The sequence below is a fragment of the Saccostrea echinata genome, unplaced genomic scaffold (genome assembly GCF_033153115.1).
Source record: "Saccostrea echinata isolate AGI-Se365-2 ecotype Australia unplaced genomic scaffold, CSIRO_AGI_Sech_v1 ptg000014l, whole genome shotgun sequence".
Lineage (NCBI taxonomy): Eukaryota > Metazoa > Mollusca > Bivalvia > Ostreida > Ostreidae > Saccostrea > Saccostrea echinata.
In genome coordinates, this window is record NW_026889763.1 from 11,802,260 (window position 1) to 11,818,065 (window position 15,806).

The 15,806-nt window shown below is 32.8% G+C and overlaps 1 protein-coding gene across 5 annotated transcripts in view; it reads left to right on the forward strand.

Annotated features, from left to right (window-relative positions):
• Window positions 1–12,826, forward strand: part of LOC133186745 (poly(rC)-binding protein 3-like) — a 66,430-nt gene extending 53,604 nt beyond the window's left edge. For 4 of the 5 annotated variants that reach the window (XM_061322035.1, XM_061322038.1, XM_061322037.1 and 1 more), the window contains 11 exons: window positions 1,399–1,422; window positions 1,531–1,563; window positions 1,661–1,777; window positions 2,018–2,137; window positions 3,981–4,109; window positions 5,265–5,384; window positions 5,738–5,767; window positions 6,587–6,662; window positions 6,761–6,935; window positions 7,180–7,299; window positions 9,812–12,826. In XM_061322035.1, coding sequence (XP_061178019.1) covers window positions 1,399–1,422; window positions 1,531–1,563; window positions 1,661–1,777; window positions 2,018–2,137; window positions 3,981–4,109; window positions 5,265–5,384; window positions 5,738–5,767; window positions 6,587–6,662; window positions 6,761–6,935; window positions 7,180–7,299; window positions 9,812–10,133 — 1,266 coding nt within the window. In that variant the 3' untranslated portion in view covers window positions 10,134–12,826. The remainder of the gene's footprint in view (window positions 1–1,398; window positions 1,423–1,530; window positions 1,564–1,660; window positions 1,778–2,017; window positions 2,138–3,980; window positions 4,110–5,264; window positions 5,385–5,737; window positions 5,768–6,586; window positions 6,663–6,760; window positions 6,936–7,179; window positions 7,300–9,811) is intronic. The other variant, XM_061322039.1, reaches the window with a different exon arrangement.
• Window positions 12,827–15,806: the final 2,980 nt, after the last annotated feature.

Consider the following 15,806-nt stretch of genomic DNA (forward strand, 5'->3'; position numbering starts at 1 on the left):
TTCACCCTAGTCTCAGGTATTATTAATGGTTCTTGGAAGTTCTACTGTGAGGTATTATATGTCTTGTAAAGTTTAGATTTCTTCTAATCAAGCAGGGCAGATTGATCAAAAAAAAAAAGAAGGGAAAAAAAGAAGTAAGAGGGAGAAAAAAAAAATCACTTTTAGAGTACACATTGTGGTAATTATTTTACGAGAACCATAGCCGTAAGGAAAAAAAGTAGGCCAAATGACCCCCTACCCTCCCCAAATAAATTTGAGGATAATCTGTAGACAGGAAAAAAAACCAGGATCTTAATACAGCATTGTTGACTGTTAAATCTTCTATAATTGACAGTGGAAGCTTGATGTAAAATCTGAGACATGAGTGAATGACAGGACATAATATGTATGGACCAGTCTTAGCTAAACAGAGGATGGTATAGATCAGCTTAAAGTCTGTTGTATGGCTGATCTGGCTGTAAAATAGAAACCTAGTATTGATGGAAAGACATGTTTTATTGGATAGGGAGGAAATCCTATGGATCTTTTGGGATTTAATCATTGTTTAAAAAAAATCAGAAATCCATTATTTTTTTTTAAATACATATTTCTTTGCCTCTTTTAAAGCAGTACATCTACAGACATACTATACTTTTTTTAATTCTAAGTCTTTATAGTGAAAGTGAATGTTTAGAAGTTTTTGTCTCAAAAAAGATTTTTGGTGGGGGGAAAAAAATCAATGATATGAAAAATGACCAGCGTTACTTCTGAACTATGTTTACAGACAATTTGCATCCTAGCAACGTTGAGTTAAGTCTTGGTATCAAAGTCTGCATCTCAATTGTCAAAGAAAAAAAGAGAAGTCATTATAGTTTTTATAGTGCTCATTATTACCAGTCAGAGTCTGGATAATGTCCACGTTTTCGTGGAAGGAATTGTACATTTAAGATATTTTTCTTGATCACAAAAATTTTCCACAAGCAATCTATTTTGCATGATCAAGCAAAAAAAAAAAAAAAGGTTGGTCAGAAGTCTTTACAGGTAGGGAAATATGCTTTCTTTAAAAGGACAAAAAAAACCAATGGCATTGACAAATGGCCTTAAATGCTCATTATGGATGTTTTGGTGTGTTTGGTTCTTAATGAACACGATTGTTATTGATCATGTTCTGAAAATGAAATGATTCCCTGATAATTAGATAAACTCAAGTTACAAGTAATTGCAAATAATTATATAATGAGAGTTTTCTTCCTAGGAGAACAAATTCTGTTGAGAATTTTAGATAATTAAGAATACATCATAGTTATATTATATAGCTATGTAGGGCCCACTTTGCTGAAGATTTATCTATGTAAAAAACTAATAAAATTAATTAATACACAGAATCACCAAATAAATCCTTTTTTCATTATTTTACAGGAGGTTGGAAGCATTATTGGAAAGGTCGGTATATACTTCCAATTTTGATCTTGTATGTACATGTATTTGATATCGTTGTGATGACTTCAATATCCTTTGTTATAATGTTCTGTTTTTGTTTTATCTTCCCAGAAAGGAGATAATATCAAGAAATTTAGAGAAGATGTAAGTACCATTTTATTTACCCATTTAGGGGGGGGGGACTCATTTGATGTTTTTGTGTTTTTTGAAATAGTAGGTAATTAATGTGCTTTTGTTCTAGAGCGGTGCTAAGATAAACATATCAGATGGCTCTTGTCCAGAACGAATCGTAACGGTTACAGGAACAACAGAATGTATTCACAAGGCATTCACAATGATATGTAAAAAGTTCGAAGAAGTAAGTTGTCTCTGAATTACTTATTGTTAGTCAATCCATAAAAAGTTATCATCCCACGTGTCTTTATTGCTATTTAATTTCTATTCCCTTTTAATGATTGACGATTTATCTTTATTCTAAAGTAAATTTTTCATTTGATTTGAAAATAACCTGTCTTGTCATTCTGCACCTCATCCCTTTGGCCAAAATTAGTGTTTATTGCACATAGTTCTTTAGCATGATGTACGTCTTGTGTTTCAGGACCTACAGAACACCCCCACAGTGCCTAAACCCCCAGTCACTCTGCGATTGGTTGTTCCAGCCAGTCAGTGTGGGTCTCTCATAGGAAAAGGAGGATCCAAAATCAAGGAAATTCGGGAAGTATGTATACTTAACCCATGATGGAGACTGGTTCTTCTAGGCAATGATGATTAACCTAAACAAAATTAATGTTATCCTCTTTATTGAACAAATAACCCTCAAAGAAAACAAAATATAAATAGATTGTACATCAGATAATTCTTTTTGAAAAAAAATAATATTGAGATGGGCTCAAGAACCTCCCTGGGAGTCTCTGCGTCAGGGCGTTTTGATTTCTGCCATGGCCATCAAAACACTGGTATTAATTGATGAAGAATTAGCAGATGGTTGAAGCGGTGGGCACTTTAAGAGGTTTATTCATGTTTTCTGTCTAAGATCTGTGGTCTACTAAAAATAAAGTAAACAGCAGATCCATATCATTTGTTGGGACTGATTAAAAGCATACAATTCATACAAAATCACAGAAATGTAATATATTGGAAGTCATTTTTCATTGGATTTGTAGCAATGTTTTGGATTCCACAAATTATAGGAGGATTTCTGGTTTTTATTTGAATCTTTTCTGTTCAGGAAGAGCTTTGCCTGTTCAAGAAGCATATGTTGTTATGTTTTTTCTGCAGCTTGCTTGAACAGAAACTCTATCTTTACATATGTTGCTCGGCCTTAATAATGTTGTAAGTGGTGAGAATTTTTTCTCTAGAAATTCAGAATTATCCAGACATTTGCACTAGCGTGAACTTGTTTGACCCATAATACGCTGCTGTAATGGTCTTCTATAATGTTGATTTGCAAAACATCTTTCTTTGCTACCTTAGGCAAAGAAAACATAAGTTTTGTGTAAGATAATGTACAAAATATTCTCACTGACTTTCCAGATGAAAGAAATGTGAGAATGTGCACAAAAGATGAGCTGACCCATTAATGAAAACGAGAATCATAATTTTTTAGCTTTATTGCCAAGTGTATTCCTTGTAAATGAAATCCAGGTGTTGGGGAACAATCCGTGGATTCAGTCCTGGCATTGGGGATCCGGGTGTTGACTAGAGAATGCCATCATAATTACACCTCTTGTGGCCAAGAATGCAACTCTGTATAAATTGTCATTACCGTACATATTCCCTCTCCTTCTCACCACTTAGGTTAAATCAGAAAAACCTGTCTGATGGCAATAATTACCCAGAGGTTACCCTAGGAAAAAAAAAAACCAAAACGTCTCCACTGATATTTGCCTTGCTAGAAATTTCGTGGGGGGAACTTCTAATTACACACTTGGCGTAAAACAAGATCTATTTTTAGGTGATAAGTGAAATACATGAAAAGAAGTTAATGTGAAAGAGAGCTGGATTAGATTTAGAAACAGATTGGAAAAGTAAATCTGTGTGACAGAATTCTTTTCTTTCAGGGTTAATACATTCTAATTTCGTTCACATAATGGACTTAAAAATATTATGTTTTGGAGATTTTATTTTTCTTTATTAAGTCTAAAATCCCTAAAGCCTTTCTTACTCAGCTGGAAACTATTTTCTATTCATCACAACTCAGTGAGCTTACAATTAAGTATTGAATACCCAGCTCAAAATTAAATAAATATTAAATGATTTATTGGCCAAGAAGTAAATAACATAATATATTCCTATGTGATAAATTCAAAAGATAATAACTTTTCTTTAAATCATTACAAAATAAAATTCATAAAAAATGCACAAAAAATTTGAAATTATTTAGAATTTAGTGCATGTTTAACTCTAGATCTTGAATTACATTTAGAGAAAAAATACATGTATAAAATATCAGTACATAATGAGTTTAAATATTATTGTAAGAAGAATGAAATAAAATGAATCATTGTGAAAATAATAACAAGCCAATAATGTATACTGAAGTATATATTTTTTCCTTTCAGACTACGGGTGCTTCAATACAGGTAGCATCAGAGATGCTTCCGAATTCCACAGAAAGGGCAGTAACTGTGTCAGGAACAGCGGACGCCATTACACTCTGTATACAGAACATCTGTGGTATCATGATGGAGGTAAGCTCCCAGCTTAAGCATGCACTGTAATCATTATTATTCCAGTCTTCTTTCACATGATAAAAAAAGATAAGATGAAACTCCCATATAAAAATATAAATTAAAAAGATTTCCTCAGATAGACATTGTTATTGCCCATTGTGTTAAAGTTTAAAGGCACTGCGTAGAAAACAAACTTTCACAATAATTGCAGACCTTTGTGGGTTATAAGGTCAATACATATGCAAGTTAAAATTTGTTTTGAATTCATTTTAGATCCAGTTAAGTTCTGACAGATAATTTGAGTTAATTGTCTTTTTCTGGGTTTATCTACAGCTAATCTTGCCCTAAGAACAGAGTGAGAACACGCGTACGTTAACCTCATTCAGTCATAGTTATACCCCCAAAATGTTCTCACCTAATTTGCTTCACAAAGTTTTCTAACCTCCTTATAATTGTTCATTTTTCTTGCACAAAATATTCCAAATACCAAATGCTTCTACTAAAGTTTACCTGCATCTCTTTAAAATGATTAATGTGATGTATATTTGTACAATATCAATTTATTTTCTTTTGAAAGAAGTTTGTGTTTCTACATTGTTGTAACATATATATCTATATACATACGTTTTATTCAGTGCGACCACTAAACTGATTCGATTTTTTACTCCTCAATTTTCCAGGCATCAGAACAGGGGCGTGCCTGTCTCCCTTTGTCACCATGGTTACTGCTTTTGTCCTTATTGACTAGTATTGTAGCTAATTATGTCCGAAACAATGGCTGAAAATATGATATTAGCTCCTCAGAATTCAGTTCTGTTGTTGTAGAGATGAACCCCTGCTGTACCTGGCCCTCTGCTTAAGTAGATGAACTAACTGGATTGCAAATATTAACTCAGCTGTTGGTGTTGTGGCCCCATCTTGTCAATTTCTCAGATTCTTTGTGCGCAAGACTGCCACCTTCTAGTATCCATAAATATCAAATTATATTTTAAAATCATTATTGCAAAGAAAAATAAAAATGAAAATCTTTCTTCTGTTACAAGTCTGAGACTATGAAATCATTTTGATGCCATTGTTTCAACTAAATATGGTAAAATGCTGTAGCTATATGACTCTCTTCCTTCTATGTGACCTTTAACCTTTGGTATTTGACCTCTCCTCTTCCTTACGCAGTCCCCTCCCAAAGGAGCAACTATCCAATACCGTCCAAAACCTGTGGTCCCTCCGGTCATTTTTGCTGGGGGTCAGGCATACACTGTTCCCGGACAGATACAAGGGGTTCAAGCAACTGAGGTAAGCCAAAGCACACCTCTATTGTGGGTACTGTGTGATTTTAGTTTGAATGGAATTTTTTCATCGAAATGACATGCTCTTGATGCGGTGCATATAGTTACACTCAAAATTCAAGACCATTGTTTCTGGAAAGTTTTAAGTTTTAGTTGTGTTTTAGTTTGTTATTTTTTGTAATTTTTTTTTTGTTAGTAGAGTGTGTCAATGAAGAATTTAAAAAGTTTTTCTCACAGTTTTTTTTTTTTTTTTTTTTTTTTTTTCACTAACCTTATTGCTTGTTTTGAATGGCAAGGTCTGTGAATTTTTGAATAGTTTAAATAAAACCATCAAATGACCTCAATGCCTTAAATTCACAGAAAGAAAGACTTGGAATTCCTAAAGTGGAGGTAACTTAGTAAACCCTAGACTAGACTTAATGACTATATATCTGGGAATTCTTTTAATTAATGCTTTGTGAGAGTAAAGAGGAATTCAGTGTAGCCTAGCATTCAGTGGACGTAGCACTAAGTACTAACTTGCACTGTGCGTTTTCTGATTCGTTAACACTGACTTAATGTATGGTAATTAGTTTTTTTAATCAGCCTTTCTCCACTTCTCTGCTGAGGTTAATGCTAAAACATCCTTTAAGGTTTTTTTTTTGATCAAATGCAAAGATATTTTATATTTGATCAAGAAAAAAATATTTTTCTCAGAAGAAAACATTGAATACTATGATGTAAATATAAATATTGAAGCATGTTTATTATCATCAAAGGGAATATGACTTTTGCCATCATTGTAGGAAGATTTCCATAGCGTACTTTACACATGTCTTTTACTTTTCCTATAATGCAGGCAATCATCCTATCCCCTATAATGACAGAGAAACATTTCATAATTTAAACAAGCTACAAACCTTGTATTTAATAAAAGATGGGATAAAACAAAGAGAAGTGGACAAAGCTGACGGGTGTTTGAAGTCTGCATGGAATTCTCACCAGTCCTAACAAACATAAGACACACTTCATATTGCTGTCTCTCACTTATTAACCAAGTTTTTCTGTCTCCATTTTAAAAAAAAAAATATCTCTGCATTTCCATCATTTCTTTTCTGTTGAATATGCTTTATTGATAATCCTTTAAAGTGATTTTGCATTTATATTCTTGTTTACTGAACTTCAAGCTGGATGTAAATTGTAAATTGTTTTTATCTTTGTTTTTTAAAGTTAACCAAGTTGCATCAACTGTCACTGGGACAGCCTATTCCTATTATTCCTTGTACATCACCACAGCTAATTCCAGGTAACATTATTACCTCAATGAGAGCAATTAATTAAGGCAGTGATTAGTTAATCCAATAATAAGATAGTTTATTAAGATCTTAAATGTTCTCTTGATAGCCACAATGCCAGGGTTACCCCACATGGCTGCTGCGTATCCCAGGGCAACCAACACGATGCCACAGGCTCTTCCTGCTCAGCCACAACAGCAGCAGACAACAACAGAAATGGCCATTCCAAATGACCTTATAGGCTGTATCATTGGCAGGGGTGGACAGAAAATTAATGAGATTAGGTATACATGCAAATGGTTCCAAAATGAAAAGTGTTGAAAGACCATATTGTGAAAAATGCATTGTGAAATGTGTGTGTGTTTGGGGAAAGGGGGGGGGGGAGGGGCAAATAAGAAAGATAGTTTAACTTTGATTAAATGGATATGATTTGTACAAAGGAAAAGGTTATGTTTAACCAGATTAACAGTCTTAATTTTACTTTGATTAAAAAAGTGACTATATGTAAGAATATCTTTCTCTTCACAGACAAATGTCAGGTGCTATGATTAAAATTTCCAATGCAGAGGACGGGGCTCCCGACAGAAAAGTCACCATTACAGGGACACCAGAAACAATTGGTCTAGCTCAGTACCTGATCAACACCAGGTGTGTATATCCACAACAGGTGTATTACTACTGATCAGCGGGGGGCATACACTAGCATATCAATCTCTGGCCCCCCTTTTAGGAGGCCACATACAGACAAGCAGGTTTTATTGGGCATTGTCAAATTTTATAAATGGTGCATAGCTTTAGTAGATGTAATGTTACTGAGAAAACAAGGAATTCCTATAACGGAGACATCTGCTGTTCTTAAAGTTGTAGGCTGTTATACAAGGAGCACTTGACAAATTTTGTAAGATAGTTATTTAATTTTTCACCACACCATTACAAGAAATGAAATGCCTAATATATACTGTTTTTTTATTCATGTTGTTTTTTACAAGATTATTTGAGTGTAGATTATAGAGTAGATTTCAGTTTTGCTGTGTTTTCAATAACTTCAAAGACTAAAGCAAGTTAGGTATTTATTTGTATGAATATTTAAAAACTGTTGAGTCAATTATGTACATAAATTGTTTTTATTATTTATTATGAGTGTGTACATTTTGTATGAAAACATGTATAGAAGTGTTTTATGTGCTGGCATAATACTCATGTTAAAATGGTTGTGCTTTTTAGGACTTTAATATGGGCATTTTGATTCAAAAATGCAGGTTTCTTGTGCTATTGTTAATTAGATTTTGATTGCGATATATTTCCAATTGCAAGAGTATGAAATATACTATGGGTAAAATGTAGGGCATTTTTACACCAGTAGTATCAGTGAGAGAGATACTAGCCATGTTCCATGTGATATATAGTACTGTTTTGTCAAACATATGCATTGAAAACTGTGTCAAGTCTTGAGGCACATGGTAAAACATTTATATTGAAAATCAGAACACTTGAGAAATATGTTATACAATCAGGAATATAGAAATCGACACATCCAAGTGTTTTGCATGAGGCAAATCGAGGGGGACAGTGTGTCTTGTTATTTTATACATTAGGGACAGTGACACTATAAGGAAATGAATATGATTGGCAAGTATTTATATAAAAAAAGTTAAATTAGGAGGAAAGGGAATTAGAGAAACCTTCAAGATTAATAAATTTTAAGGGGAAATCTGTACATAAGGAGCTTTAGAGAGGGCTCTTTCACAGAGGGGGCTCTTTCACAGAAGAGATATTTTTGTTTGTGATATACATTTTAATTAATTATGGACACTGGACAATCCACTTGTTGTGGCAGTATATGGGATGAACTACCACATTGAGAAATTATTTTTGGTGACTGTCAATTTCTTATCACATATGCATTCTCAGAGGGCAGCTTGTAGCTATTGGGCAATTGTTTACTTTTCATGAAAATAGTTTTAAACATTGACTTTTCTGTTTTATTTGAATTCTGGTAGATTGACCTGCCAACACAAATAACCTTTGAACCCTATATGGAAACTTAAATTTTTAAAATTGTGATAAATACAATTTAATTGTGTCCCAGGATTTTTTTTTGAGGAAGTCAAAGACTTCAACACCATAATTGCACAGCAGTGATCTGTGACAAAGACAACGCAGATCAATTTTGACCAGTAAATTTCATCTCGTTAAATCGTCACACTAACCTGTGATTCCCACTAACCCTCAGATCCCAGTAGTAACAAGTCGTCATATTTATTTTAGTTAATTTGTAGTAAATCCACAGCACTTATAATTATTTGTCAGTCATGCTTCTGTTTTATTTTTTTCTGGCTAAAAACTTCATTTTTTTTGCAAATTTTGTTGTGTCTGAATGCATATGCTGTACACAAGTGACTTGAGTGACACCTGCTTTTAGATCACACTACACCCATAGAATCTTAGATCCACCATGCTACTCTACAAATTTCATATACAGGGTGGTCTTCATTTGTTGGGGTAATGTAGTCAAGCTTTTCAAAATCCTTAAAGCTTAGATGATATATCCACTTCGTATTTAGTTGTCCATATATTGTGTCACCTTAGAGTGTATATTTACTTGAATTATTGAGCACATCCATAAAAAATGCTAGATTACATGTACAGCTCAGTACATACACTAACAGTTGAAATCACAACTGTGTAATCATTTCAAGAATCATGCATTTTCTGTAGATTGACAAATTTTTAATTGTAAATGATTTTTCTTTGTCTTATATCTGATTTCTTGAAATGTTTGTTACGTTGATATTGTTGTTTCATGAGGTTTGAAGTTCACAACAAGATCAACACGGCAGGATTAAGGTCACACAAATATTTCGCTGCATTTTTCTGAGTGCAAAAATAGACCTTCACAGCTTTTTGTTTTCTATCTACAAATTTAACCTTTGTCATAAGTTGTGGAGAGCTTTTTGAATTTTTACTAATTTTATTTTACTGTAACACTTTTTATCAAAAATTATTTTCAGTTTTCTTATATGAAGTGAAACTCAGAATTTTCATTGAAATATTTGCATGATTTTATTCCTGCATGGTTGTGTGAACTTTGACCTGTGTATTTGAATGGTTTATATATCCTATTCTAATACTTTTTCCCTTCCCTTTTTTCTTTCTGCAGCATGGAATTGCATAAGACTCTGACCCTTGACCCGAGTTCATCGACCCAAAATACTACCCCGACCTTGACCTCTGTTCAATCCCAACATGCACCTATGGCAATTCCAATCAATCAACTGGCGATGAAGCCGATACCATTTGTTGGATATAATGGACTTAGTGGAATTGCTGGAATAAATGGATTAAACGGGATAAATGGACTAAATGGACTTAATGTTCCAGTCATAGACAGTATGGCAGCAGCCAGTCAGAAAAATTTAACAACTAAAATGCGAGTTGGTTTGACCTCCGTGAGGGCAGACCCCAAGTTCTCCCCATACTAATGAGATGGGTTGTCGGGGGATGTTGTACTTATGTTTAACTATATGTTAACATTTATTTTTCCTTCATCCATTTTTTAAAGCAAAGTTGTTATGTCTAAAGCTTTACAGCATCAGATTTCCGCACTTTTAATGCCAAAAAATTTCATTTTTCCCCCCATTGGTTTCAGTGTTTTCGTATGTGTAGCCTTTTTTGTTTCCATGTAATTTTAGAAAATTTTCCATTAGAAATGCACCACATATCGAAAACACATATCATAGGATAATACATCAGACTAGGCCAGCAAGCACAGATTTTCATTTTAACAGTGGCAGCAATTGCATTAGTTTCTAATTTCAAAATTTATTTAATTTCAATTTTTTTTAGAAAAATTATTCATAAATTTAATGGCTGCTCACTGGCCAAACATTTAAGTGCATTTTATGTAAATAAGGAAAATTGTGATAAAATTTGATTTTTTAAAGAAAGATATCACTTTGCTATTATATTTGTAATTAAAAAAAAAACAAAATAAACCAATAATTTACTTTTTGGAGTATATCTATATTTTGCTACCTTACCAATTATTTTCTTGAAACGTGATAGAAAAGTTGTTAAATTTGTGGATGATATTGGTATATTTTCTAGCTTTTTGTATGGTTCAACTTCAATATGTGTTTTTTACACAGGTCTCTTGTAATGCCCAGATGATATTTCCCTTGTTATAAATTACTGAAGGATATGTGTCTCACTTTAGAGAAATCCATGCATTGAATTTTGTGCAAAAAAAGTTTACTGGTTAAAATTGGTGATTAAAGTCACATGTGTCCCTGTTTTCTTTTTTTTTTTTTTAATCTGACTTTTTTTCCCAGGAGAAATTGAAATTTGAGGAGAAACTTGTGGTTTTATCTTAAGTATTGTAGAAACATATAGTTTGTTGTGTTAATATTTATGATTTTATACATTTGTTGACTTATTACCAATTATGTATAAACTGAAATCATGAATGCATAGTGTTCAGATATTTATTGTGTTTTTTTGTGTGAAGCCAAAATATGGGTCTTTGAAGAGGGTACTTAATGCACCCCCACCACCCAAACTCGTATTCTCATGAGAGTGCTTAGTTAGTTTTCCTATTATATGAAAACCACTTGTTAAATTACAGAGAACTACTGTTTATTAATTATGTAATGTTGTTGATTTTGTTTATTGTAAGAAGGTTGAACCCCTGATGTTTGATTTTCATAATTGTAGACTATTTGATTGCTTGTCAGACTTTTGTTGTACATTATTTATGGGTTATTCTTGCCATGAAGGTTGTATAGAAGGAAAATCTAACATTGCATTTGTGGTTGTCTCATGATTCTGAAAATTGCTGTGCAGTTATGGTGATAAGGCAAATTAAGCTGTTTTTGTAAAAAAAAAAAAAAAGTCCATGTATAAGTAAGTCAGCAGCTGACATCATGCTTACCTAAGTATGTGTATCATGTACGAGTCAAGAACAGGTCACCTGAACATTCCATAGAGCAATTATTGCCCAAGTATTGTGTTTATCTCTGAATGACTGTGGTCCTTAATTGAGCTTATAACATCCCCTTTTTGTCCCCAGTTTCTGATTTATTATTGCAGGCTTTCAGCAAGGTTTAAAATAAGTTTATTCAGAGTTGCTGGCAACAAATCGAAATTGTTTATCTATTCTGAGAAATTTTAACAAAAGATATATGATCATGTAGATCAGGGTTTAGGGAGGGTAACTTTTGTGTTGATTATTTAACAAATGTCTCTTTTTTTCGTATCCTTCAATTTTAAGGGTCACACTGCGTTTGAGTCCCATTTTCATGTTTTCAATCAGTGATTTGCAATATATATATAATTCAGTTGTTTAACGTGTATATATGTGGAGGGTTCTACCATATTTAAATTAAATACCTCAATCAGGGTACATGTAATAAATGCAAGACTAAGCAGGCAGGAATAAATTCACTAAAATTCAGTTACTAGTTCACAAGTTATCTAGTCAAACACTCACTTAAGTGAGCTCATATTCCTAACATTTGTTTTTATCATCTTTGACTGTGATAAATTCATTTTAACTTTTTGTTTTGCTTCACTCAGAAAATTGTCTGCTTGGTGTTTCATTTAGTGCATGTATGCTAATCTATTAAAACTGTCAAGGTGAATCCTTTGAGGCATAATCAGTTGATTGTTCTTTTTTTTTTTTTTTGCAATATATAAACCTATAGATATATATTATCATGTTTGCAATATACATTTATATCTAGATACATCAGTTATTTTGTGTTTCTTTGCATTAATGTTACAGTACAAAAATTTCTGATAATGTTTTAATTAAAAAATAATATCAAGCCCTAAAGTACATAAAATAAAAATAGAAGTTATTTTGACTGAGCCATTGTCATTTCTTTCTTCTTTCTGCTAGTCATATTTTAAATTCAGGCAAATGTCAATTCTAACATGAATTGATGGAGGCAGCTTCTTTTTCAGTAAAATCTGTCGAAGAAATTTCAGTGTATTGAAATGAACTCAAGTATGATAAAAACTAGCAGAGAAATGACGCTGGCTTTTGCAATCATTAATAGGAAACTGCCCAGTTGAATGCATGCTAATGAAGGTTCACATGTGAAAAGTGTGCAATTTCTTTCTTTTTTTTTTTACTTGATAATTTATGACCAATAAATCTGTTTTGAAGAAACAACTAGATGTTATTATTATTATTTTAATACACCATGATGGAGTATTTATTGCAAGATCCATGAAGAATTGAGAAGTTTTCAGTAGTATGGTAGATGTCCATATGATTGATTGCTGTTTTACGTCCACTTCGAGAATTTTTTCACTCAGAGAGAGATGCGACAAACACCGCTGAAGGGCTTCAAATTTTGACCTATACTCAGCAGTCGGGGCCATTGAGCAGTGCGGGATCTTTATCGTGCCAAAGCCTGCCGTGACATGGGGCTTCAGTTTTTAAGGTCATATCCGAAAGATCCCCAACTTTCAGTGTAACTTTAAAATCATCAAGGAAAAAGTCGCAAATTAGAAGGATATAATACACAATCATATTTAAAAAAGAAATTGAAATCGTGAAGCTTATAGAAAAATTTCCATTTTTTAAATTTCAACCAATCTTGATTAAAATTAAACCGATCCCGATCAGAATTCATAAAGAGTTAATAGTAAGTACAACTTATCTCATGTAGTTTCTACTGAAAAAAAATCTGTGAGATTGATAAGTTCTTTTTTAAAAACAATATTACACCCTAGAAACCCAGTTTTCTTGTGAAATTGTTATACATTTCCATTTTCTATCATTCTGGTTGGAATCGGTTTAATTTTGATCGGTATTGGTCCAAATTTGAAAATTAGCAATAAAAATATTATTAAATATAATTTTTATATTCACAAATTATTTTTTATTAAAAAATCAAATGTCTGACTGACTCTATTGTTAGACATTTATATCATGCATTTATTAACGGCAAATTTTAAACTTGCAAGCATCTTATTTGTAAATAAAACAATTTTTACATTTCCTCTTGAAAAATTCAGAAAAAAATTCGTGTAAAATAATTAGGAGCTAATACCAGTCTTTCCATGCTGAAACCATATAGATCCATAAAATAAAATTTTGGTAAAGCATTCTCCTTAATATGAAAAAAGAATTGTTTTCAAATTGTAAAATGATGATATATAAAATGTTAACATACAGAAAATATAATTTTAAAGTTGGTGAGACACAGTTTCTGAATCAACCTTACACATTTGGAAGTAAACAACATCGATTATAAAAACGTTGTATATCCGTGTAATTTGTTTACGTACAGTATATATTTTGATATTCAAAATAAAGTTTTCAAAATGCATTACCAATATTAGTTCACCTGAGCTGTAAGCTCAAGGGATTTTTTATGATCACCAGTTGTCCTTCTGTCTGTCCACCCGTTCCTCTGTAAATTAACGCCACTAATTGTGGTCCTTTATTAGCCTACTTGTTTTAATATTCCTATGAAGCAGAATTTATTAACAAAAAACTTCTACATGAGAAGAAGAAAACACTTGTTTTGGCCTTCAGCTCTACATTAAGATATTTCGACGACGTTTTATCAAATAATAGTTTCTTCCATACATATGTCGACTGAATATATCCCAGTGAACTCGAAATAAAAGACACCACAGAGTCTTCCACATCTGTTTTATATTTGGATGTTTTACTGACTAAAGACAACAAGATATCTAAAGTTTATGACAAGCGAGTTGACTTCAGCTTTTCCATCATTAATTTTTCTTATGCAGTAATATTACACTATCACCTACATATGGTGTTTATGTCTCTCAACTTCTTCGATACTCAAGAGCTTGTTTTGAGTACAATCAATTTTTAAAGCAAGGCAGGCTTGTGCCAAATAAGTTGATGATACAGAGATTTCAACAATCTCGTTTAAATGGACCTGGCAACATTTATATAGCTGTTTTGTTCACAATTTCAATTTTCTTATTTTATTCGAAAAATTATAACTTCAGTTTCATGAAATGAATTTACATGAAAATTCTTAAAATTCAGTGACATTCTTCATAACAATTTTCCCATTTTTCTTAATTATTAAGGATTCCCAAATAATTTTCAGATAAGTTTCTAATCACACTTTTTAGGTCACCTGAGTCACTCAGGTGACCTATTGCTATCTGCTTTCGTCCGTCGTCGTGCGGGTGTGCGTCGTGCGTAAACTTTTCACATTTTCGACTTCTTCTCAAGAACCACTGGACCAATTTCCACCAAACTTGCCACAAAGTATCCTTGGGTAAAGATGATTCAGATTTGTTCAAATGAAGGGCCACATCTTCTTCCAAGGGAAAGCTTATGTGGAAACATCCTCAGGTAGTGTAGACTCAAGTTTATTAAAATCATAATCCCCAGGGGTAGGGTGGGACCACAATGGACGATCAAAGTTTTAAATAGAAATACATAGAAAAAAATCTTCTCCAGAACCACTGGGCCAAGACAGATGAAACTTATGTGGAAACATCCTCTGGTAGTGTAGATTCAAGTTTGTTCAAATCATGACCCCCAGGGGTAGGGCGGGGCCACAATGGACGATCAAAATTTTACATGGGAATACATTGAAAAAATCTTCTTCTCCAGAACCACTGGGCCAAGAAAGATGAAAGTTATGTGGAAACATCTTCAGGTAGTGTAAATTCAAGTTTGTAAAAATCATGATCCCCAGGGGTAGGGTGGGGCCACAATGGACAATGAAAGTTTTATTTGGAATACGTAGGAAAAAAACCTTGAAAAATTCTTTTCTCAAGAACAGCAAAGCCATGATTGGTTATATTCAAATGGAAACATCCTCAGGTAGTATAGATTCAAGTTTGTTCAAATCATGACTCTGGGGATAGATTGGGGCCACAATGGACGATCAAAGATTTACAAAAGCTTCTTCGATCAGTTTATTCTATACGCCATTGATACTCTATGGATTGTTGTTTTATACTCAGGTGACCGTTAAGGCCCTTGGGCCTCTTGTATAATATATCGGTCAAAATGCTCTAGAAACATGTAATGTTCCATCATGATATTATACCGAAAAATTTAGAAAATATTAAATCTGTATTCAAGCCCCCTTTAAAATCTGCATTTCGTAAATTCTATGGTCGTTATAATGACCTTGTTAGCAAAT